At 37.3% G+C, this 26967-nt stretch overlaps 1 protein-coding gene across 1 annotated transcript in view; it reads left to right on the plus strand.

The window, feature by feature from the left end:
* Positions 1–26967, plus strand: part of PSME3IP1 (proteasome activator subunit 3 interacting protein 1) — a 39050-nt gene extending 12083 nt beyond the window's left edge. Inside the window, exons 3-7 of the mRNA XM_044664128.1 lie at positions 3350–3448; positions 3879–4000; positions 9832–9965; positions 15467–15531; positions 26203–26967. Of these exons, the coding sequence (XP_044520063.1) occupies positions 3350–3448; positions 3879–4000; positions 9832–9965; positions 15467–15531; positions 26203–26420 (638 nt within the window). The 3' untranslated portion in view covers positions 26421–26967. The remainder of the gene's footprint in view (positions 1–3349; positions 3449–3878; positions 4001–9831; positions 9966–15466; positions 15532–26202) is intronic.

A 26967-nucleotide genomic window follows, 5' to 3' on the forward strand; every position in this document is an offset into this window, starting at 1 on the left:
CAAGATGTGTTATCCTGGGCAAATCACTTAACCCCAATTGCCTAGCCCTTAAAGTTTTGGAACCAAAACCTAGTATTGATTCTAAGATGGAAGATAAATGTTCCAAAAACAAACTTGATAGTAACAGGCTAAGATGAGTTTTAGTAATACAACAGGAGTATCTGGAGGAACTCGCCTCTCCACTCACAATAATAGCTAATCACTGATATTTATATAGCACTTAAGGTTTGCAGATTGCAAGTCTCAAATGATCCTCAAGACCATTAAGAAATAGAGAATAGAGAGCAGCTGGGTAGCTCAGTGGATTGAGAGTCAGGCCTAGAGACGGGAGGTCCTAGGTTCAAATCTGGCCTCAGACACTTCTTAGCTGTGTGAACCCTGGGTAAGTCACTTGACCCCCATTGCCTACCCTTACTACTCTTCTGCCCTAGAACCAATATACACCATTGATTCTAAGATGGAAGGTAAGGGTTTTAAAAAGAGAGAGAGAGACTATTGTTACCTTCATTTTATAGATGAAAAAACTAGGACAGAGAGGTTAAGATCATAGATCTAGACCTCAAAGCACCTTAAGAGTCCAGCCTTATCCCTTTATTTTATAAATTAGAAAACTAAGAACTAAAAAGATAAGTTAACTTATCCAAGATCACACAAAGTACCTGGCAGGATTTAAACCTAAATCCTCTGACTCTAGAGCCAATGATGTTTCCAAGGAGTGAAATGAAGCATTGCCAGGGTTAGGCCAGAATATAGTGGGTATGAGTTGTTCACCACTTCAGCACCTTCTCTGCAACTTACAGTCCTAACATATTTCCTGGAGTCATATAGCTTGTGTTTTTTTTTAATATGAAAATCTTTCTCTAGTCTTTTTTATTATCAGTCCAACACTCTAGATCCTATAACACCAATTTTCTGCCTTGCTATGTAGAGACCTAAAAGGTTCCCAGAATATTAAGTAGAAGTCACACTAGAAAGAGGAACATGGACAAAAATTGCAAAGAGTGAAAAGACTTGAAGTCATTTCATTCTGTACCAATGGAAGGAGTATTGACACTAGGGAGATCAGAAATGCATCAAAGCAAGTCATTGTATATATTCTTTGTTTCTTTTTTCTTTACTCTGTGCCTCTTCAACCAAGCCTTCCTATGTTTCTTTGACTTCTTCACATTTGTCACTCTTTATAGTGTTTTACTACTATGAGAGTAGTGGAATAGATAGAGCTCTATTATGCTGCCTCTCACCTGACTTTCTCTTATAAGAACTTATTCATGATACAAGCAGATTTGAGGCTCCTAGTGTGTCAAAAAGCCTTTGATGTCTTTAATGCCTCTATCTGGGAGTCCTATTTTTTAAGAAGTCTTATTTTTGCTTTTTGCTTTTTACGCCACAGATATTCCCTGGTTACCTTCTTCCTCCCACCCGCCCACACCATTTTTTACAAAGGAAAACAGTTGAGTATAACCAAGCAACACAACCATATTTGATGACTTACTTATCATTCAGCCTCTATTGAAAGGAGGAAAGAGTATTTCATTGTTAGAATCATTATTGATCACTGCATTTCATCTAAATTCAGCTTCTTTTTAGTGTTCTTTTAATTTGTATTATTATAGCTATTATGTGTTATATTTATTATATCACATATGTAGTTATAGATTTATAAACACACACATACACAACACTCATCTGGTTTTGCTTTCCTTCTGATCTGCTAGTTCATATCCTGTGTTTCTTTGAATTCCTCATAGTCTATGAATATAACACATTTTTTCCAGCCATTCTCCTTTAGGCGTCTTTCTTTCCATTTTTTTGCTACCACTAAAGTGCTGCTATGAATATTTTGTTATATATGGGAATTAACTATGTTTTTTTTTATCTCTTTTAGGGTTTCCTGCCCAGTAGTGATTTTGCTAGATCAAACAATGTAATAACTTTTCCCCACACCATTACAAATAGTTCAAGAATAGTTAAACCTATTTATAGCTCCACCAATAACATCAAAATGCTATCTTTCCACAGCCCTCCAACATTATTTCTACCTATTTATCATCTTTGTTCCTTTGAAGAGTATGAGGTGAAATTTCTATTTCTCTTAAGTAATAGTGATATGGAGCATTTTTTCATGTCCAGCCCTACAGTTACCCACAATACTGGACACATGGTAGGTTCTTAGCAAATGTTTGATGATTGATAATTGTTGATGGTTTGAAGTTATTTAAATAATTTCTTCATAGATCCCATAGATCCAATTTCTCATGCTCACTTGCAGTTGTTCAAAGATCATAGATTATGATATCATGAATCTAGATTGGGGAGGAATCTTAGATATCAGCTAGTCCAACCCTCTTTTGCAGATGATGAAGCTGCAGTGACTTATCCAAGGTCACATAAGTAACAAGCACTCATTCTTTTCCCTTTACCCATCTGCTTTTCTTAGCACCAGTTGAACTGGAAGGATCTTGACAGTTTCTTCTCAGAGCTTCTCTACTTTTCCATTTTTTAAAGGTTATCTGATAAGCCTCAAAACAATTTTAATAGTTAATTGTATGCTTATATTCATCTTGAGCATTGTTAACTGGGAAGACCAAAAAATACGTTTTTCTTGTTGCTTTCAGGTACATGATTAAGCTGGCTCTACTAGCTTCAATGTGTATGTAAGGAGAACTCCCTCACTTAGTTATTTTTTAAACTTATTTTTATTCAGAGCAAGAATGTCAATATTGTAGCATCATAGATTGAAAGCCAGAGGTGCCTTAGAGATCATTTTGTCCAATCCTGTAACTTTACAGATGAGGAAACCATGGCCCAGGAAGGTTAATTGAATTGCCCAAGGTTACAAAGGCTAATAAAGAGAAGAACTGAGTCCAAGATCCTCTGACTCCAAATGCAGTGCACATTCCAGCACACACTGAATGTTCATTAATTTTAATATATCAGCTTGGTCATTAGATAGATTGAACATTGAAAGTATGAACAGTCATGCTAGCATTTATAGATTTTCCCCAAATAGCATGATTCATGTCACACTTTTCTCCTTTCCTTCCACTTTTCCACTGTCAGTTACCACAATAGAGGGAGACGGAGGAATGAAGACCATTTAGCACTTTTTGTTGGTTTCTAGCCCTCAGGTCATAGGCATCTCTAATAGGCTATTCCTTAGATGACTCTTTCTGGGCCTATACCCAGATCCTTCCCAGTTTATTGGAATCTGTCAGAACTTTGGTTTGTCAAGCAAAGCCTTTGAGACCTCATGGTCACCTCTATTACAAAAAAGAGCTTCTTGTGGCACCAGAATTACTCTTAAAGAAAGTTGTAAAGTACATTTGGATTTTCCTCCCCTACTTTTCAGAATGCCCTGAGGAGGTATATGATCCTCGCTCCCTATATGAAAGACTTCAGGAACAAAAAGACAAGAAGCAGCAAGAATATGAGGAACAGTTCAAATTCAGTAAGTCTTAGAAAGTTATGTGACTCATGAGCTTTGGCCATTGTCTTATGCTTGTTTTTGCCTCACATGATGCTTTGCCCCAGAGAGCCCATAATATCATATGACTGATTTACAGATTTTGAATTCTCATTTAGAAGGAAATGAAATCTGTAGCCCTTTGCCCATTCATACAGCATTAAATATTTTTGTTTCAATCTTAAGAAGTCCAGTTTAATCTCTGTTCTCCATCATGTCTGTGGACTCATATTTGGTAATAAAGGGGGCAGTAGAATGTTTTTATGTCATGTTGTTTATTCAAAGAGCAGAGTCATTTACTAATTCCCTCTTCATGTTCCCTGGAGGACCTGCTGTATATTAAAGAAAAAGGCTTTAGGTGGTGATATTTTCCCTTTAGCCTATTAAATGTGCCTCATTCTAATTATTTCCTCAGAAAATATGGTAAGAGGCTTAAATGAAGATGAGACAAATTTCCTTGATGAGGTTTCTCGGCAGCAAGAGCTAATAGAAAAACAGCGGAGGGAAGAAGAACTGAAAGAACTGAAGGAATACAGAATATCCTTTGTACTGAATGTTGAACTGGGAAGTAGAATCTCACAGTCAGGGAGCAAGTGCCCCCAAGTCTAATTCTCTCCATTCATAAAGGGAAAGGATTTGATTAGATGGTCTCAGGAATCTGTGATTTATGGAGCTCTTACAATGAACAAGAATCTCTCTTTCAATCTCAAATCCACTTTGTTTAGAATTATAACCAGATCCCCAAATCTTAATAGTTATTTGTGTGTAACTCAAAAGTTAGGAAAGTCAGAAAATCAGTTCTTCTGCCTCTGGGACTTAATTTCTACAGGAGAGATTTGGCCTGGTCGATAGAAGGTCTATTCTATTTCATAATGTTATTTAGAGGCAGTATAGTATCATGGCAATACAATATAACAGGCAACAGCCTCAGACCTCACTATAGTTAGATGGAACCCTTGCGTGTATTTTATTTTTTATACCTTGGTATTATATCTGACAAACTGTCAAAATTTAAATGGCAGATAGGATTTCCAATGAACAAGATACAAAAGAAATGATATATAGTCCTGTGACATTGTGCAGAAACATTCTTTGGAGGCTCCAAGAGAGTTTACTCTTTTTTCTTCCTTTTTTTAAGATCCTTACCTTCAGTCTTAGTATCAATTCAAAGCAGAAAAGTAGCAGGGGCCAGGCAATTGGGGTTAAGTGACTTGTCTAGGATCACATATCTAGGAAGTGAACAGTATTTACTCTTTTTTTTTTTATTTTTGTATTGGCTCCAAGGCAGAAGAGTGGTAAGGGTAGGCAATGGGGGTCAAGTGACTTGCCCAGGGTCACACGGTTGGGAAGTGTCTGAGGCCAGATTTGAACTTAGGACCTCCGGTCTCTAGGCTTGGCTCTCAATCCAGTGAGGTACCCAACGGCCTCCCCCCCCCCCCCCCCCAAGAGTATTTACTCTTTTTTTTTAAGAGTATTTACTCTTGATGGAAACTTTTGAATAATTCTGATAATCCAGGAAAGAGATGAAAAGCAGACCTCCCAACCAGCTCATGCATATTATACGAATACTGTGACACATGAGTAGGTAAATACATTTTAAGATAAGAACTGAAGGATAAGACATATTGAAGTTCTAAGTTAAGATTTTTTTTACTTTTTGTGATTGTTATCATAATACATTGCTTTCATAATTCTCCAGAATATAATTTCCCTTAGCTTCCATGTGTTCTTACATAAAACAGTTTGCACTTCACTATATTGTATGTATTTAAAACCAAGTGATTATTTTTATTTAAAATTGTTATTGATATCTTTTGTTTTTATTTTATATTCATTTCCAAAAAGAATCACATCATCTGAAAAAGATGGTAGAGAAAATGTTCCACACCCATAGCTCCTCCCTTCTGCAAATGTGGGTGAGAGGTATACTTTCTCAACCTGTCTCTGAGGCTTGGTTATTAATTACAGAGTGTTCACTTTTCTTTTTATTTACATTGCTTTTTTTAATGTTTCCATGGTTCTGCTTACTTCATGCTAAATCAGTTCGTATGTCTTCCTGTGCCTCTCTGAATTCATCATATTCATTTATTATGGTACAATAATATTTCATTAGGGGGCAGCTGGGTGGCTCAGTGGATTGAGAGCCAGGCCTAGAGACTGGAGATCCTAGGTTCAAGTCCGGCCTCGGATGCTTCCAGCTGTGTGACCTTGGGCAAGTCACTTGACCCCTATTGCCCACCCTTACCACTCCTGGGCCAAGGACGGTCCCTAGCCTGGATGAAAAAGGAGGAGGGTTGGGCGTGGGGCTAGCAACCCCACCCTGTAAAAACTACATCTGCTAAAGAAACTGCAACCTTAAGTAGGGGCAGCTGGGCTAGCTCAGTGGATTGAGAGCCAGGCCTAGAGACGAAAGGTCCTAGGTTCAAATCCGGCCTCAGACACTTCCCAGCTGGGTGACCCCGAGCGACAGTGTGACCCATTGCCTGCTGGTTGTGGCCCTATGCTCCTAGAATGGAGTCCCAGGATAAAAAAAAAAATATTTCATTAACTTCTTGTACCACAGTCTGTTTAGGCATCCCCTAATCTAAAAGGTTATGGAGCAGCTAGGTGGCAAAATGGATAGAATGCTGGACCTGGAGTCAGGAAGACCTGAGTTCAAATTAGCCTCAGACACTTACTACCTATAAGATCCTGGACAAGTCACAACTCCTAATTGCTTCAGTTCCTCATCTGTAAAATGGGGACACATTGGAGAAAGAGATGGCAAACCATTCCATTATCTTTGCCAGGAAAATCCTGTGGACAGGTGCATGGAATCACAAAGAATCAGGAGTGAATGACTAAACCAACAACAAGAATCCTAAAAGGTGTCTACTTTGCAATCGTGTGTTATAAGTGGATAGAGCACTGACTTTGGAGTTAGGAAGACCTGAGTTCAAGTATGGACTCATATAACTCACACATAATTCTATGTATTATGCACATGTGTGTTTATATGTGTGCAGACATGTAAAATACATCAAATATATGTGTGTATAGGCATATAGTACATATACCTGTTTGGAGTGTGTATATGTATGTATATGTGTATATATATGCACATATATGTGTGTGTGTGTGTGTGTATGCACACACATATACATAGTACTATGTTACTATTCAGATGCTTGTAGTACTCAGATACTTCCAGCTGTGTGAACCCTGAGCAAGTCACTTAAACTTTCTCATTTTTAGTTCCTTCATCTGTAAATGGGGTAATGAATAGCACCTGTTTTAAGTGAGGATAAATAGAATATATAAAGCACTTTACGTTTTAAAGCACTATAGTTAGCTTTTATAATTTTTACAGAAAAATTAGGTGATTTTTTAATGTCACTCCTTGAATGGGTTGCTTTTGTAACACCTTTTAACCAATTCTGTGCACTTTCCTCTTAAACCACCAGCTAGCTCCTTGAGCTTTGAATCTGAGTCATATATTTCAAATGACTTACTATTCAAGGTATACCAAAAACCTTAGGCAGTTATAAGCTACTAAAAGAAAAATTAAATCTTGATTTTTAGTCAACATTGCAGTAGTACAAATAGAGGAGTTTTAGCAACGCTTTGAATTACTTATTGAAATTTGACCTCTATGAGAATTACTTCAGAAGTATAAAAATAGTCAACCTCACTGTAAGTTTCCACATTAAAAAAGTCATCACTGATAACCAAAATAAATAAATAATGCAGGAGTTTTGGGGGGTTAATTTCAAGTATTTTCATTTTTCTTTTATGTATTAATTATGAAAACATTTTCATAGGGAATTAGCTTCTGTTAATGGATGACCTATAGATAAAAAATCACATTATACCTGCTGTGTTGGCATTTTCAGCCCAAAAGATAACAACTACGTTTCTGTAATTTTTGCTCTTTGGAAATTAATATTTAGATTTAAAGTGGGATCTGTTTCCATAGTAGGTTTAAAAACATTAAGATGATCTTCAAAATACTACTTGAAATTTGGGAGTCTTATATAATTCTCATTTTATAAATGAGAAGACTTAGGGTAGCTAATGTCTGGATATCAAGACATTAATAAAATTAGCACATTAATACACAGTTGGAGCTACGAATTGGTCTAGCCATTCTATAAGATATTTTGGAGCCTTGCACCCCAAATCATGAAATCTTTTGACCCAGTGACATCACTTTTATACTTGTACCCTCAGAGAGGTCAAAGGAAGAGGAAAAGGACTCCCCTGAGCAATAATAGTTATAGTTACTCTTTTTGTTACAGCAAGATTTTGGAAACTTAAGTGGAGTGTCTGCCAGTTCAGGAATAGCTGAACAAATTATGAATAATAGCCTGTTATTGTGCCAAAAAAAGTAATGAAAAGGGCAGTTTCAGAAAAACTTAAGAATACTTATGTAAACAGATAAAAAGTGAGCAGAACTGTTAGACTAATTTATATAGTAACCAAAAAAAAACCAAAAAAACTTTGAAAGCCTTAAGTACTCTGATTAAGACCTGCTGAGAGAGAGGAAGGACTTAAGTTGCAGAAGGAGACGTACATTTTGAGACATAATCAATGTGGTAATTAGTTTTTGAATAACTATGCATATTTGTTATAAGGATTTTCTTTTTCTTTTTTTCTTTTCCCAATGGGAGTAAGAGGGTTAGAATAGGATTCCCACCCCCCAAAAAAGAAAAGAGTATCTTTCAAGAAATAAAAAATAAATTTTTAACCCTTTCTGCACTAGTAACAGCTCTTAAGATGAAGGGCAAAGGCTAGACAAATATGATTAAATGACTTGGTGTCCTAAAAGTCTGAGATAGGTGCTAGCCAGTGCCAGGACTTTGGGGAAGGTCATAATAAACTTCAGCCTGAACAGAACAGAACTGACCTCTACACAGTCAGGCAAGGGATGGAGAGGAAGGGTAGGAATACAGGATCATAGATTCATTCATTCATTTATTATTATTTTAAAAGACACTTACCTTCCATCTTAGAATCAATACCAAGTATTAGTTCCAAGGCAGAAGAGTGGTAAAGGCTAGGCAATGGGGATTAAATGACTTGCCCAAGGTCACAAAGCTAGGAAGTGTCTGAGGCCAAATTTCAACCCGGGTCCTTCCAACTCCAGGCCTGACTCTCTATCCACTGTGCCATCTAGTTGCTCCCAAACATTTTTTTTTAAAAGGCATAGAAGAGAACAGAAGGAAGACCATAAGGAAACACAGACAGGACAGCTTTGAAAATTAAATTTACATATTGAATTTATTATTTACATAAAAGGAAAAGAAAACTGTAAGTTAGATTCACAGTTTCATGTTCCATCTCTTTTTTATGTTCTTTGGATGTGTGCATATTATGTGGTTCCTGTTAAGTTCATAATAAAATTTAAATTAAAAACAAACTCTTGTCCCTCTGCTTTTCCCCTGGGGATTTAGAGAAATTAGAATTAGAGGGTTTCTGACTTGTATGTAGCTTAACAAGCAGACCATACTTACCTCTCTTCATTACTCTTGGTCACAGAATCAATGAGGTGCTATGAGGCTGATACATATCCTCCTTAGTTTTCAGTAAAGAAATTGTTAATTTTGTGTGAAGCTAAACAAAATAACACATGATGAATGCATTTGTGATATCTTGAGCACTAGATGTCACTGTTGTTCTGTTCTATAGCACTGATTGGTTAAAGAATTTCTGAGAGTGAAGAGAAAGAAAAGTAAGCAATATTTGTTGTTTGTGCTCTCCAGGAAACATATACATATATCTACCAAGTATATAATGTTGAAAAATACCTTCATTCCAACTAAATGATTTGCATTTTAAAGACAAAAAAGTCTTGTTTGTAGATTTGCTATATAAGCATTTCTGAATATGTTTGCTTAGACTTAATTATATTTTATAAATTAGTATTAGTTTTCATAAGACCAATTCAGCAATATCTAGTTTCCTTAAGTTCTACCTTCTCTATAAAGGCTTTTTTAAGGAAAAACCATTTGTTCCCTGACTATTGCTAAGACATCTAATTGTCATGCACTAAGCATCAGGTTAGTTATATCATTGGGAATTATGGGATAACTTTGAATTTACTCAGTAGTTAATGACTGGAAATTTGAGGTAAGACTTAGGTTTTATTTAATTTTCCCCTCTGATTCTTTTAAACAAGTTAGAATGGTAAATGATAATGGTTTACGATGGAATGGGAAAAGTCTTTTTTTCCTTTTTTTATCAACTACAAGTGTCATTATGTAGTATCAGAGTATTTGAAACTCCTGTGGGGTGACCTATCTTTCTTAAATTGGCTCAATTGAATACCCTTTTCTTAAAGTCACTTTTTTTTTTTTGGTTTTTTCTTTGATCCTTAACCTTGAACTCACAGCACTCTTGCCAAAGTTGGAGTATCTTCAGATACCAAAAAGGAAGGGGAGAAGAAATTATCTGTGAAGCCATTAGAAACCAAGAACAAGTTTTCTCAGGCGAAGCTGCTGGCGGGAGCTGTTAAGCACAAAAGGTAGAGGCTTGCACATCTTACAAATTAGCCCTTTGACTTCATACATGGAGACTGAGGGTGACAATTTATCTGAAGTTAGCCTCTTGCTGTCCATCCTCTGGGTGTCTTGTCCACCCTTCAGCCTTTATATTAGGGAGATTTTATGCTCGACCTCAGAGAGCAGTAGCTTTTGGGTTGTATTCTTGATCTCTGGTTCTCTAACATCATTGCTATACCAGACCCTTAGCTTTTGCTTTACTTATAACTAAATAGGGAGCTAAATGACAAAACTGCATCCTAAATATTCTTAAAAAGCAGTCCTCCCTCCCATTCACAGGAAAAAGCAAAACAAAGATACTGTGATATACTGAATGTACTATGTTACTCATGCCTTTCAAAAATCTTAAGGTTATGCCAACCTGACAAACCAAAGTGTTAATGAAACATAATACTAAGTTTTGTGTTGTTAGTTTTATAAATTTATGTATATTGCCATTTGAACACATGTTGGAAGGAAGAGTATTGAAGCTGCCTTACTGTCCAGGAAAAACAATTGGTATTCCTAGAGTATTTCTAACATTTTTACATCTGAAAAAGAACATCATTGCTGTTATGAATTGAGGTTTTTTTTTAGACCATCACAGAAACACTGATTGTTAGTCCAGTTTCTTTCATTATTTAGATCTATGAACAAATTAACTGAATCTTTATTGTTTGTTTATACTTTGAATTGAGGAGGGGATTAATTTTTAAGTAGGCTTCATTCACAACTGTGTATTGCTTTAGGTAACAGATTAATCTCTGGTTTTGACTCTGGGGTCCTTGTTTTCTTAACATTCTCTTAATGATAGGCCCCTAGAAATAAGGGGAATGACTTTTATTAAACAAATTATTTAAAATGTTTTGTTGGACCCTATAAAAAAAATTTCCAAAATTACCTTTTGCTTGATGCAAAGTTGAGAATACCCCAGTGATGTGCCAAAGAATGGCATATTGATTGCTTTTCAACAAGGATGCTTTCTACAGCATGGATGCCCTTGACCTAGGAATTGGTCTGCCTGGTTGTTTACAACAGTGATATATCACACTGAAAAAGAAACCCATTCATAAAGATTACTGCAGGTTGCATATTTACTTAGTTTTAAAATGTAAAATTATCTATATTTTATTGTATTTATATTTAATTTGTTAAATATTTCCTGATTAATTTGGTTTAAGCCTTCCTTTAGAAGTGTTGCTGCAGGGGCAGCTGGGTAGCTCAGTGGATTGAGTGTCAGGCCTAGAAATGGGAGGTCCTAGGTTCAAATCCGGCCTCAGACACTTCCCAGCTGTGTGACCCTGGGCAAGTCACTTGACCCCCATTGCCCACCCTTACCACTTCCACCTAGGAGCCAATACACAGAAGTTAAGGGTTTTAAAAAAAAAGAAGCATTGCTGCTTCTCTGTAGGCCCCTTGTTTGATACCTCTAGTTTATAGCTTTTTATATGCTTTGACTTCACAGTGGATAGGGCAAAATCTATCCATTGTATGAGCAGTACATGAATTTTTGATAGTTGTGATGGCTAGAGAAACATTCATACCTTCACAAATGATGTGCATCAGCACACAACATATTGTCACTCATCTCCAAAGATCAGAGGTGCAACTATAGATCTACTTAGAAGAAATAGGCTTTTACACTTAATTAAGGATTTCTTTGAGTGCTAGAAGGAATCTTAAGGAAAGGAAGGAAAATTAAATTTTGTTTTTCAGTTGTCAATTGAGGCAACTAGCTGCCCCTCTTTTCAAGGTCACAAACTTAACATATCACTCTCAGGCCCTCCATCCTTATTTAACTCTTGACTCCTGATGATGACATTATGGTTCTTGGATGGTGTTTGTAGTATTCCTTCTCCCTGTCTACCTCATTAGAATATAAATACTTTTTCCTTACAGTGGCTTTTCTGATTGTTCACTTGCAATTATCTTTTTATGTTTCTCTTCATTCCTATGTTTGCTTCTCAGAGTTTCTGTTTAGCTCTGGTCTTTTTTCGAGAGAATGCTTGGAAGTCTTTTTCATGAAAGGTCCATTTTCTCCCCCATTATACTTAATTTTGCTAGATAAATTATTCTTCATTGTAAGGCTCCATTTTTTGCCTTTTGGACTATCATATTCTTCCTTTCTGATTAATCTGCTTAATCTTGTGGACCTGACTGCTGTTCCTTTGTACTTAAAACTCTTTTTCTCTGACTACTTTTATTGTTTCTTTGACCTGGAAGCTCTGGGTTTTGGTTATGACCTTGCTGGAAGTTTTCATTTTGGAATTTTTCTCAGTAGATGATCAATGGATTCTATTTTCATTTTTTCCCTCTATTCTGAGATCTGGACAATTTTCTTAATTTCTTGAAATATGATTTTCAAGCTCTTTTTAAATGGCCTCTAGGTAATTTGGTATCTTCTTGATCTGTTCTAGGTCTGTTACTTTTTTATATGATACCTTACATTTTCTCCTTTTTAAAAAAATTTTTTTTTTGCTTTATTTTAATATTTCTCAGCATCTTGTGGAATCATTGACTTACTGTTGGAGCATTCTTATATTCAGGGAGTCCTATTTGGATAAGGTTTTATACCTCTTGTGCTAACCTATTAATAAATCTCTTTCCAACTCTCTCCTCTGTAGTTTTCATTTCTTTTCTAATTTTTCCAATAAAAACTCTCAGTTCACTTAGCATCATTTTAAACATTTTTAAAAATGCTTGTATCAAATATTAATAATAATGACACATGTAAAACCCAGTAGAATTGCTCGTTGGCTACGAGAGGGGGGCAGGAGGAGGGGAGAGAGAGAACGTGAATCATGAAACTATGGAAAAATATTCTAAATTAATTAAATAAAAATTTTTGAGTTAAAAAAAGCTTGCATCATTTCTTCTAGGAATTCTAATTTAACTTATGGTCAAGCTGGTTTCCTTTGAGGTTTTCTTTATTTTTAGGAATTATTTTCCTCTTTTGAGTTTGCTTCTTAGACATTCATGGCATCCTTATAGCTCACCTTAGTTGGGCGAGTCCAATATCTGCTCTAGATAATCCCACCCTTGGGGCTTTGGGCTCTAACTCAAAGCTTTAGTTACCTTTGTAAGATGCCATGATGATGGTATGGACTCAGCTCTGAGTCTATGATCAGCTCTGGGTATCTCTACTCTGCTGGCCTGATTTAGCTACATACGGAAAATGAGTCTGTGATACCAGCCCACCTCTCTTCCATAATTCCAGCCCTGGTTGCTTGCCTACAGATGGAATCTGCAACCTTGGGCTAGAAAGATAGATGATTCACTATTGTTTCTCCTTTGATTGCTCAATCACCACTCAATTAGTGTCCTTAGATCATGGTTGAAGCAGTTGTGGGACAGCTGGGCTACACTACTTCCTTCTCTGACATTTTGATTTGATTTTGGTGAAGTGAATTTTTACTGTTCCTTAATTTAAAGATCACTTCTGTTATTGCCAGAATTATATTTAGGGTGCCTTTCTAGTTTCTCAGAATTCAATGCAAAGAAGGGATTTGTTTTTATCAGGTGTGGAATGTTTAACCATGGTACTTACTTAGAAATGTGGGTGGAAGAGTGATGTGTGGGGATGATGAGGACTTAGGAATTATGTGAGACACATGTGTGATTATGGTGGTCTTGAATCTTAGTTGTTTTTCTAAACTTGTTTTCTAAAAGACTATTAGTGACTACTTTTCCTGATATATTTTATTAAAATATGACTTAAAAGGGTAACATTTTGGGAATTTGGAAATGGAAATATTAGAAAATCATTTGTCCTCAGATCTCTTTAAAAAAAGGTAGATTAAATGGACCTTCGTCATAGCATTAGAGAAATTCTTTTATGTACATGAATATACTACATAATTTAAGTAATATAAAGGACCCACTTCTATTTGTGGGTAAAATCATTGATCAAGTAAAGTTCACAAACCACTCTAAAATTATATGAACAGTCCAAAAGCAAAACTAGCTGACTCTTTTTCCACCAACTTTTTCACCTAATAATATTTTTTTGTGAAATGTTTCAGAGGTAATAAATATAAAGTTTATGCAGTGAATTACTACCATGTCTTTTGTTTTTGAGGTTGATTGATTTTATTTAAATTTTTATATTTTTTTTCCAGCTTGTGGCATGGTGAACATTGATTATTTACATTTTTGAAATGCAGATGTGGGTGCTTAAGAAAAACTGTAATGTTTAATTTTTTTAAGTTCATTACTGTTGGGTAGCATCTGTAGTCAACAAAATTACTCTTTTCCTTATGAAATAAGAAATGGATGCATGACTTAAATGGATGCATGACTTATTTCTCAGTCATTATGACTGACTTGGTCATTTTTTATCACATCTTAGAGGATGTAGTATGGCATATTGAAAAGAGCACTGGATTGGGAGTCAAAGGATCTGTGACAAGACCTCTTGTCGCTACCTGTGTTGATTTCTCAGTCTCAATTTACTCATATGTGAGAAGAGCAGGTTGAACAAGATGGCCTTCTAAGTTTTCTAGCTCAAAATCTGTGGAAATATATTTACTTTACCTGGGAAATATATTTACTTCACTGATGCCTGAAGTTAAACTAGACAGGCTAATTAGATTTGAACCCCTTTCATGTTTCAGTGACTCTAGACTGGTTATTTTTGAGATAAATTTTTATCAATATCTTTCTTTTTAATATAAGCTACATTTCCCAGTGTCTTCCCACCATCCTTTTCTCAAAGAACCATTCCTTTTAATAGTGAATAAAAAGAAGAAAGAAAGCAGTTCAGCAAAACTAACTAGCACACCAAAAAAATCTCATTATCAGCAATATTTTTACATTCCTGGTCCCTTTATAAAGAATGGTGAGGGGTGCCTTCCCATACTTCTTCCTTAGAGTTACTAGGCTGGTGATCAGGATTTTTTGGTATTTACATTGGATTATGGCCCTTACTCTTATGTACTATATTTTGAGGCATTAACAGTACTGCTAACATTTCTTTGTAGCTATTTTTTTTTTTTTTTCAGAAAGCTGCATATACGTATTTGGAGTTCTCATGACCTCTCCTTGAAGGGTAGAAATGAAGGCATTGGCCTTGTTTTCCAATGAAGTGACCATCCAGTTAGTGGGTTTTTTAGAATTTAAAATTAGACACACTTCATTTGTGAACATGTTGCTCAGTAGGTCTAGATTCACCTGAAAGCCCTATCTTTAGGCATAATCAAATTTTTCTCATTGATGCCAGTTCAGGAACTTGGGCAAGATTTGAGGCTATAAAATTGTAATAGTCCTCCAGCTAGTTACCTGTTAGTTTTTTTTAAGAACTGTTTTATTAATAATTATACAATCTAGAAACCAACTGTGCCAAATAAAAGATCCTTCCCTCCTCCCGCCCCCTGACCTTTAAAGCTTCCCCACGATCTGTCCAAATGGTTAATGAAGCATTGCTTCCCCAGGAACAGATGATCACTTTGTACTGACCTAACATGAAGCACTATTTTTCTTTTTACAGTTCAGAGGGCAGCAACAATGTGAAAAGGCTGAAGCTTGACAGTGAGCAAGATGATCAGAATCAAGGTGGGTACTAGTGTAAATATCTTACCTTTATCTATAGTACATGTGTGCTGTAGGGATAAACTGGGATTATATATATATATATATGCTGCTTTTAAGAACAATATGATGCTTTTAAACAAGTCTTTGTAGTTTATTGACTATATAACTGTGCAAAGAAATATTAGACCATTAGAGCAGAGAAATACCAGTTGTGGTCTCCCAATATTGGTTGCATAGCCTGAGTGCTGGCTTTATTTGTAAAATGTGTTTTTCTTTCTTCCAGGATTGCAATGGATTATAGTTTCCACTTGGATTATAGCCAAGTTGGCAATAGAATATCTGAGAGCTTCTGTACATTTGGTTTTGTCTAAATTTATAAACCCAAACCTCTACCTTTAGCATAGTTCCCACAGTCCTTTTCTTTGGTAAAACTGTATTTTGGCTATCATTTATTTGGTGAAAGCTCTTTTGACATGTATTTATAAGTGAAGATAAGGGGCAGCTAAGTGGTTCAGTGGATAGAGGGCTGGGCCTGGAGTTGGGAGGACCTGGGTTCAAATCTGGTCTCAGACACTTCCTGTTATGCAACCCTAGGAAAGTCACTTCACCCAATTGCCAAGCCCTTGCCCTTCTGTCTTAGAATTGTTACTAAGCCTGAAAGTAAGGATTTTTTAAAATGAAGCTGTGTGCTCTGTTGTTAAATCAGGAATTGGAATTTGATAAGTCATTTCATTCTCTACTTATGGTTCTACCTCAACTATCTGTGGGACTCAGGTATAGCACTTAAATCATTAGACTCATCTATAAAACCAACCATGTCTTAGCCTTATTTTTTAGAAACATAGAATCTGAGCTGTAAAGGACATCAGAGGTCATAAATTTGGTTTAACTCTGTATCTAAACAATAATGTCTTTTGTAATATCCCCAATAAGTGGTCATCTAATTTCTGCCTAAAGACCTCCAGTGAGGTCATACTACCTTTGGAAAGCTCTTTTACTACGTTTTCCTCCATTATATCAATCCCCCAAATGATATAAAATACTTCAAAAATAATGGTTCACCAAAGATGGATCTTTTACTTAGTCAACAGGGAAATGTTTTGCCGATATCTGGTTTGAAGCAAAAATGTGGCTACTCAACAAAGCATCAGTCTGCAGCATATTGGGTTTCTGGTAGGTGAATCAGCTGATTTAATGAGGACCAGTACAACTGCAAAGCTGACAGTGTTGCTAAATAGATCTCTTCCCTCATCATTTTATCTGATTATACAGCTCCATTAAATGTGATTCATTCGTTGATGGTGCTTACAACTCAGTAGCATAGTGGATAAAGCCCTGGACTGGCCTTGGAGTCAGGAAGACCTGGGTTCAAGTCCTCCCTCTGACACATTCTGGCTGTGTGACCCTAGGAAAGTCACTTCACCTCTCCTGCCAACTTTGTAAGTTGCAAATGAGTTGCCAGTCTTCATCCATGGGGGAGTTTTCCATACTGAGAGTTCCCTGCACTGATGAAATCACAGGTTCAGCCACATGCACAGGCAGAAAGAGAAAACCTATATGGCTTCTTGAAACCATCCTTGGCTGATGGTGTGCTCCTATAATAATATTATCTAATGGCATTCTAACCTGTGTCCGTTCCTCACAACAACTCTTTGAATGGGAGGGCACAGTTATTATCACTCTCATTTGACAGAATAGGAAACTAAGGCACTGAGAAGTTAAGGAACCTCATCATCACTCAGCTGGTGAGTGTCACCTGTCCCTAGTGTTGTACTAGTAGTCTCACCCAGCTTCTGTCCACCAAGAAGGGACACAATGTGCCCCTGGGATGGAGACCTGGGATCAGAGGACCAGAATTTACATCCCATTGTGATCTTGGGCAAGTTACTTAATCTTCTGAGTTGTCTCAATTTCTTTAGCTTTAAAATTAAGAGATTGGATTAGATAGCTTCTTTCTTCCTACTCCCTTGGCTGCCACCCTCATTTAGGCCATGGTGCCTCTTGCTTGTATTATTACAGGAGCAATAATTGGTTTCCTTGCAGCACACTTCTTCTCTCTTGCATATATCCTACACAGCTGCTAGATTCCTGGAACTCAGCTCTGGTTAAGTTATTCCCCTGCTCAGTAAGTCCTAGTGGCTCCCTATTGCCTCCAAAATCAAATACAAACTTTTGTTAGGTATTTAAAGCCCTTTACAGGTTAGCTGCAGCCTACATTTCTATCCTTCTTATACTTGGTTTACAGTAGATCCGAACTGGCCTTGTTATTCTGTTTCTTTGCCTTTGTACTGCCTGTCCTTATTGCCTGGAATTACCTTCTCATCTCAACCTCTTATAGAATTCCCTTTGACCTTTCCTTCAGTGTTTTGCCCAAAGCCTTTCATGATCTTCCCAGCTTTAATGTCTCCCTATATTTTCTTATATTTATCTTGTATGTATTTATATAGGTGTATGTGTACTCTCTCTTGCAAGAGTATAAACTCCTTGTAGACAGGGAGAGTTTCCTTTTTGTCTTTATGTCTTCAACATCTAGCATAGTACCTGGCACTTAGGAAACACTTAATGCCAATTCACTGATTGATTGTTTAGCTGGTGCTATCTAATCAGATGTAATGATAGAGGGAAATCCCTAACTAAGGAACAGAGTTGGCTTTACAGTTGAATGGGGCCAACCTCATCTCTCCACCCTTCAGCCCCTCCAGCAGGGCCTAGGAAGGAAACATTCTGTTAGGGGGTCAGTGTGTTTCATCAGCCCAGAGAAATCCTCAAAACTGTTGTTTGGTTTCTGAGTCTTCTGGAGATGAATCCTTTTAGCAAAACCGTTATCAGCATGAGCAATAGATGGCCCCTTCTGGTGGAAGGCAGGCACTGCTTTTGTGCTTCCTCTCCTTAGCTCTGTGGGCAGAGCAAGTGAATGCAATAGTTGACTCCATCTACTCTCAAGTCATGCATCTCTCTGACTCCCAAGAACACACTCTTATTAGTCATTTTCAGTGTTAATTTGGCTTTACAATGAGTGCTTGCAAATGAAGGAAGCTGGCAGGAGGCACATCCAAATGTACAAGATCAGAGGGCAGGTTTCTTTCTTTTGGGCAATTAACTGTTCTTCTTTTTTCCTTTTGGAAACCTTTTAGATAATTTAGGAAACTTAATTTCCGTTTTTTCCCCCAAAAGTTCTACTGATGTTATTTCATTACTTTGTCACTTTAATATAAATGATACTGTATTTTTGTGACTGACTATTATTCATTTGGCTCTGACTATTCTATCTGTAGGAAACAAGGATTTTCCACTTTTATTTTACAAGTGGGGTCTCAAATTTTGGTATTTTCGTTGACAAATGTACCTAGGATCTTGTTAAAAGATTAACATATATATACACCTGGCTTTGCTTATTCCATGTAGGTGAGTGCAGGTGTCTAAAGCTTACCTTACCAAATGTCACATTTTTTCTCCTCTCACTCATTGCCCCTCTTAAAAAAAAGTCTAGATTGAGCTCTTTCTGAAATGTTACATACTTCTATCTTTTGCTTTTTACAGTCAATCTCTTCGGCATTTAGAGATCTTAGAACTTGATCCTTTCCTGCCTTTCCAGACTTATTTCATGTTATTCCCCCTCCATGAACTCTTTAGTCCAGAAAAATTGACCTTCTTCTTAATCCTCATATGCCCTACTCCATTTCCCATTTCTGTGCCTCGGCTCTAGTAGTTTGGAATGGCATGTATTTCTGTCCTTACCTCGACTTTTTAGAATCCCTAGGTGTATTCAAGACCTGTCACACACACCACCTTCTGTATGAGGCCATCACTGGCTTCTTTCCCCTTTCCCCCCCCATCCTCACTTTTTATTTGTTTTTTTTTTTTAATGTATTTTGCACATATTTCTATTTGTGCATTTAGTCCTACTCATTAGAATATAAGCCTCAGGCAGCTAGGTAGCTCTCAGTGAAGAGAGAGCCAGGCCTAGAGACTGGGAGGTTTTAGATTAAAATCTGGCTTCAGATACTTCCCAACTGTGTGACCCTGGGCAAGTCACTGAACTCCCATTGCCTACTCCTTACCATTTTTGTGCCTTGGAACCAATACACAATATTGATTCTAAGACGGAGGGTAGGTAAGGTTTTTTTTTTTTTTTCTAAAGCTCCTTGGGGGCAAGGACTAATGGCATTTTTGTCTTTGTATCCCCTAAAGACAGGCACATAGTAAAACACAATGAATGCTTGTTGATTGATTGAATTTGCTGAAGAAAATTTAACTATCTGTTAATGAGTTCTGCTCATCATTATACATATTTAATTACTACACTGTGACATAATGATCCACTTGTAGAGCTCTTTGTACTACTACACTGAATGGCCTCTGACTGTTGTGCTTTTTTAATCCTTATGTCCATTTTCCATAGTTTTTCTGTCTCTTGCTTTCAGCCTCCACTTCTTACTTCTGTCATTTGTCTACCTCTAGATGTCCTGTAATTATCCCTCCTGCCCATCAACCAACTTGTTATTTCTGATCAGCTGTCAGCTGGAATCAAGCCTTGTTAAACTAATGTGTAATCTTGAGTGAGAACCTGAAGTAAAGTACACAAAATTCCATATATACTGTACATGGACTATATAGCATACTACATATCTTCTAAATAAACAATAAAGTATACTATATCACACCTATGTAAAGCCTACAGAAGCTTTATTATGACATTTGTTTCAGCTACTTAAAGGCTTTGCGTTTTTCATCTTGGCTTTATTTCAGATAGTCCAGGTAGTCTAATAAATGGTCTCCAGATAAGCAACATATTACTTATACAAGTAATTGCAATTACAAGGGTCAGATCTACTGTAATGATTTTTTTACATTTAAAAATACAATCAAACTTTTTTTACATTGTAGTTGACCATGTAAAAACCATTCTAAGCACCCAGTCAGCTTGGATTTAGCTGAAGGGCTGTAGTTTGCTGACTCCTGCACTAGATGATGATGTTTGTTAAAAAGCTTGGTGAGATAAATGATATGCCAGTCCTTAGTTTAGAAACCACTCAGACTCCTATCAAGGATATGTTCTTTTGTTTTAGATTGTAGAACTAGAAGGGACCTCAGAAGTCACCAACTCCAACAACCCATCCCACATTTTATAGATGAAGAAATTGATAGACTAGCCTGGGGCATACATGTTATAAATAACTGAGCTAGGATTTGATCTTAGGTCTTCCAAATCCAGAGCTCTTTCGAATTTGTGTCTTTCAGTAAAAATGATCCTACTTGCAACATTCTATCTCCTAGGACAGTCAGTGTAGTTTCTGGGAATTTAGGAGGGAATAAGGGGGAAATCCCATGAATTCTAGTTGGCTATGTCAGATCAAGGTAAGAGGAGGCACTGTGCAAGTTCTGGAAATACAAAGAAAGACAAAAACTCTCCTGCTCACGATCTTAACAGGGAAGATGTCATGTGTAAGGAATTAAATTAAGGGTTTGACTAAAATATGTGAGAATTCTAAAATAATATGGTGGTCCTTGATTTAAAATATTATAGCTCTAGTCAAAATGACTTTCAATAGTTTTTATTTACAAACAGGTGGAAAGAGTGAAAGTAGAGAAATACAAAAAGTGGATAGAGAAGATATCTAGCCTATCACACTAAGTATTACTCCAGTGCTTGGCTCAGCCTGGCAGGGCTTGCTAACCCTGCCCCAGAGGACCTGGTGTCCCACCCACTTGGCCTCCTCCAAGAGGGGAAGGCCTCTCCGAAACTAATCTCTCCCTAGAAGCCAGGAAAGGAAAGCCAGCTACTCACTCACCCAAGAAACAGTCCAAGAGGCTGGTCACCAGCCAAAGCTCCAAGCCCAAGAGTCAAGTCTGAGACCCCCAGCTGAAGACTTTCAGGACTTTTATAGTCACCTCCTGTCCCTTCCCCTCTTCACAGGGGCCAATCACAGCTTCCAAATTGCCTAGCACTGCCCAGGGGGACAGTCTGTGGGATCCACCTCTCATTCTCTGAAGGTGTCAACTCTTATCATATACCTCTGAAGTTGTCACAAGTTTCTGATTGATTGGGTTAACAAGATGGAGCTCTCCCAAGTATGTGTGAACTCCATTAAGTAGGGGTATTTTCAGTTTTTGGATGATTAAATTAAAAGTTGATGATTGATAGACAAAGTTTGGTTCACACTTCACACATGCAAACAATTATATATCTAGAATAAATTGGAGATGATCTCTGGAGTAAGGCACTAATATTAAGAATATGGAGATGGGGGGAGAAAGGGGACAGCCAGGGAAAATATAGAGTCAGGAGATGTGAAAGAAAGAGAGCAAGGAGACCTAAATCATTGGATAGAATCTGAGTAGGGAAATAAGAAGGGGAGGGGAGAAGAAGCTAAAAATGTAGGAAAGAAGGCCAGATTGTGAAAGGCTTTAAAATCCAAACAGAGGATTTTATATTTTATTTGATATCCTGATAGTAATATAGGAACCATTGGAGTTTATTGAGTAGGAGGGTGAGATAGTCAGACCTACACTTTAGAAATGTTAATTTGACAGTTCAATGGAGGATAGACTGGAGAGGGGAGAGAGAACTGAGGCAGAGAGACCAACCAGGTTATTGTAGTAGTCCAGCTGTGAATTGATAAGGATCTGTACCTTCTTGCCAATGTGTCAGAGCAGAGAAAGGGCCATATACAAGAGAAGTTATGAAGACAGAGTCAATAGGTTTTGGCACCAGATAGGAGATAGGGCATGAGAGAGAGAGAGGAACTTAAGGGTAATACCTACGTTGCTTATGAACCTTGTGTTATGAGCTTATGAATATGATGCTAATTCTATACATTAATAAGGGATAATAAGGGAGTTAGGAATAGAGGACGGTTTGGGCGAAAAATAATTAGTTGAGTCTCAGGTGACCAGTAAGCAGATGGAAATGTGAGACTAGAGATTAAGAGAAAGGTTAGAGCTGATAATCATAGAAATCAGTTATTGTAACCTGGATAAAGATCCAGGAAAGGCTACTAAAAAGGCGTCAGATCAGATAGGAAGAGAATGAGGAGAAAGCAGTGTCATGAAAACTTAGAGAGAAGAGAATATCAAAGAGAAGAGGATGGTGAACAATGTTTGAAGTTGCAAAGAGGTCAAGAAAGGATAAGGTTTCAAAAAAAGACATTAGATTAAGTGACTAATAGATATTTCTTTGATAAGCTGTATCTTTGGAAAGCCATTTAATTTCTGCCTCATTTTCCCCAGTAAAAGAAACTAAGTGCCACATATCTCCTTATTGTCCAGTTCCTTCTTGGGGAAACCAAAGGTATCTGTCCATCTGTAAATTTAAAAAATTTTAGTTAATTATTAGTTAAAAACTTTTTAAATAAATAAGCCCCCCCCCCCTTTCTGCTTCCACTGACTACTGAAAAAGAAAAAACAAAATCGCATGGTCCAGCAAAATCTATTTTCATATTGGCCATATCCAAAAATTATGAATTATGTGTTTCATTCTGCATATTTAGACCATCATCTCTCTTGTCAGGAAGTGGGCAGCAGGCTCTGGAATCACAGACAGTCATTGCATTGATCAGAGTTCTTAAGGCTTTCAAAGTTGCTCATTTTTTATATTATTATTGTAGTATGAATTTTTCTCCCAGTTGTCGTCACTTCTGTTTGCATCAGTTCGTATGAGTCTTTCCATATTTTTCTGAAACCTTTCCATGTATCATTTCTTATAGGACAGTAGTACACTACTACATTCACATACCATAATTTGTTCAGACATTCCTCACTTTAGTAGGTGCTCACCTACTAATAAAGCATATTTTGTGACCCTGGCCAGGGGAATATTTTTAAATGATGACTACACAGGTTGATGAATATTTATTAGGCAAATTAATGTGTTGAGGATTTTCAGTTGTAAGTATTGCATACAAAGTCACTTCCCCTGTGAGCCCCAGTTTCTTCATCTGCAAAATGGATTTAATATACACTTATGCCTGAAGGGGAAATTGCCATTTATTGTTTTTTATATTATTAATTGTAGGCTGAATGATCATATATAATTCTTTAGGTAGTAAACTGTAACTATGATTTATAGAAAAAGTTAGACCCAGTGATTAAAATTAACTGTATATAAGCATAATAATAGATAAGGAAAATATTAATCATAATAGAAAAGGATAGAGATAGTTTATGTCAGAATTTAATAGCAAGTAATAAAATTAAGAGCTTCTGCAATGCTAGAAAATGTGACATTTCCCTTGCTACACACTCTGGCACACACTCTAGAGCAGTGGTTCCCAAACTTTTTTGGCCTACTGCCCCTCTTTCCAGAAAAAATATTACTTAGCGCCCCCTGTCACATACTATCACTGCCCCCTTACAGTTATTCACCGCGCCCCCAAATGCACCTGTGGCCATCACCGCTCCCCTGGTGGTGGCACCCACTTTGGGAATCACTGCTCTAGAGGGTTGGGACATGGAAGGCAAGAGGCCCTGACCTTGTAACTTCTTGACCAGGATATTCAAAAAAGGAGTTCTAATCATGCTAAGTCACCTCAGAGGGAGGGGAAAGAAAGGGCTGGCCTGGTCATAAACCCCTTGTACTGGAATTTATCAACTCTTTTAGCAAAATGCCTTACCTTAGGAATATGTCCTGGATATTTGGTTCTCTTTTACTTAGTAGCTGCCTAAAGCTTATAAAACCTCCTGTCAGCATCAAGTCACAGACTGGGTATGGTTGGCCAACCTCTGACTTTTATATTTTGTGCCCACAAAATTAAAGTCAGATCTTTAGCTTGGGAATCTGGTCCAAAGTCTTTTTAGTTCTTTCATGCCACGTGCTTTGCAGAGTCATTGAGACTGTTTTGTAAACATTAAAGTACAGTGTCAAATAATCAGGAGAAAGATTAGAGCTAGATAAATAGATCTGATAATCATCTTCATGGAGATTAGTTGTTGTAACCTGGATGTGAGTTGTTGAGCTTGTTGGCTCAGTGAATAAAGAGCCAAACTTGGAGTCAGGAGTACCTAAGTTCAAATGTGGTCTCAGATACTTCCTAGCTGTGGCCCTGGGCAAGTCACTTAATCTCAAGTACCTTGCTCTTACTGCTCTTCTGCCTTGGAACCTATACTTAGTATGGATTCTATAGTCACAATAATAAAAAAAATCTGGGTCCTAATCTCAGCTTTGAAATTAATTTTTTAAATAACTTAATCACTATCTCAGTTAATCATGTTTAAGTCAGTTCAATGCTGTAAGCATCTATGAAGCTTCTGCCAGATACTGTGGTAGTTGTTGGGAAGTTAGAGATAAATCAATGTAATTCTCATCTTTGTCTACCTCACAGAGGTGCTGAAAAAGGTGAAGGAGCTCAGGGTGTGAATTTGTTTCTTTACAAAAACATCATACCATCCCTTTAAAACCAACACATACAAGTAAATTAGGTGAACACAAAATTCTAAACTTGTTAGATCTTTGGGAAAGGAAAGATTTTAAAACCAAGCAAGAGTTAGAAAAAATTACAAAATGTAAAAATAAATAATTTTGATTACACTAAATTAAAGTTTTTGTACAAACAAAACCAGTGCAACCAAAATTAAAAGGGAAGCAACAAATTGGGGAAAAAATCTTTATAACAAAAACCTCTGACAAAGGTCCAATTGCACAAATTTATGAGGAGCTAAATCAACTGTACAAAAAATCAAGCCATTCCCCAATTGATAAATAGGCAAGGGACATAAATAGGCAATTTTCAGATAAGGAAATCAAAACTATCAAATAAGCACTTGAAAAAGTGTTCTAAATCTCTCATAATTAGAGAAATGCAAATCAAAACAACTCTGAGGTATCACCTCAAACCTAGCAGATTGGCTAAAATGAAAGAAGGGGAGAGTAATGAATGCTGGAGGGGATGTGGCAAAATTGGGACATTAATGCATTGCTGGTGGAGTTGTGGATTGATCCAACCATTCTGGATGGCAATTTGGAACTATGCTCAAAGGGTTTTAAAAGACTGTCTGCCTTTTGATCCAGCCATACCACTACTGGGTTTGTACCCCAAAGAGATCATAGGGGAAAAGACTTATACAAAAATATTTATAGCTGCGCTCTTTTGGTGGCAAAAAATTGGAAAATGAGGGGATGCCCTTTCATTGGGGAATGTGGTGTCTGTTGAACAAATTGTGGTATCTGTTGGTGATGGAATACTATTGTGCTCAAAGGAATAATGAACTGGAGGAATTCCATGTGAACTGGAATGACCTCCAGGAATTGATGCAGAGTGAAAGGAGCAGATCCAGGAGAACATTGTACAAAGAGATGGATACACTGTGGTACAATCAAATGTAATGGACTTCTCTACTAGCAGCAATGCAATGACCCAGGAGAGTTCTGAGGGACTTATGAGAAAGAACGCTATCCACATCCAGAGAAAGAACTGTGGGAGCAGAAACACAAGAAAAACAACTGCTTGATCACATGGGTTGATGAGGATGTGATTGGGGATATTGACTCTAAGCAATCACCCTAGTGCAAATATCAGTAGTATGGAAATAGGTCTTGATCATGACACATGTAAAACTCTGGGGAATTACAAGTTGGCTATAGGAGTGAGGTGGGGAAAGGGGAGGGAAAGAACATGAATCCTGCAACCTTGGAAAAATATGATAAAGCCAACAGACAAACAAATGTAATAATCCCTATTGCCTTTTTTTCCACAGACACTCCGTCATGTGTGCCACTGGGAAGCAGTTCCTTGAGTGGTTCTACCATTCACTGCCCCTCTGCTGCTGTCTGCATTGGAATCCTTCCAGGCCTGGGGGCCTACTCTGGAAGCAGTGACTCTGAGTCCAGCTCAGACAGTGAAGGCACCATTAACTCCACTGGAAAGATTGTGTCGTCGGTTTTCCGCACCAACACTTTCCTTGAGGCTCCATAATTCCTTCTGCCCATGATTCCATTGCAGGAGGCTCCTCCCCCATGGGGTGATCTGGACACTTCATTTTGCCCTTGGGCATTACCTTCCTTGAAAACCTCCTTTGCCTGCTTCCTGTGCACACAGCTACATCTTTAACCTAGTCTAAGAATCTGCTAGAATCCATATTGGGAGCTAGATGTTTTGTTTTTGTTTCCTACTCTTGGTACAGGAGACTGTACCTGTTGTGCTGTCTTTTCACTCTACTCGGCTGGGTAAGGGGCAGGGCAAGTGAGAAACCTGCCGAAAGTGTCTCCTGGAACAGAAAACATCTGCTGGTTTTCAGAGGGCTTGATTATTTTTTTCCCTCTCCAGCAGATCTAAGGCAAAAACAGTTATTGGACAGCTATTGTTTGAATGTTCTGTTATGGCCAATTTTAAAGCATCGTTTTGTTACACTGCATTTTGGAGTGTGTGGGGGAAGAGCACTGATCCAGGTGATGAAATGGAACACTCTCCTGACACTAACCAATTCCTGATGTTGTGTAACTAAATAAAGATTCTAAATTCA

This window comes from Gracilinanus agilis, chromosome 2 (genome assembly GCF_016433145.1).
Source record: "Gracilinanus agilis isolate LMUSP501 chromosome 2, AgileGrace, whole genome shotgun sequence".
Classification (NCBI taxonomy): domain Eukaryota; kingdom Metazoa; phylum Chordata; class Mammalia; order Didelphimorphia; family Didelphidae; genus Gracilinanus; species Gracilinanus agilis.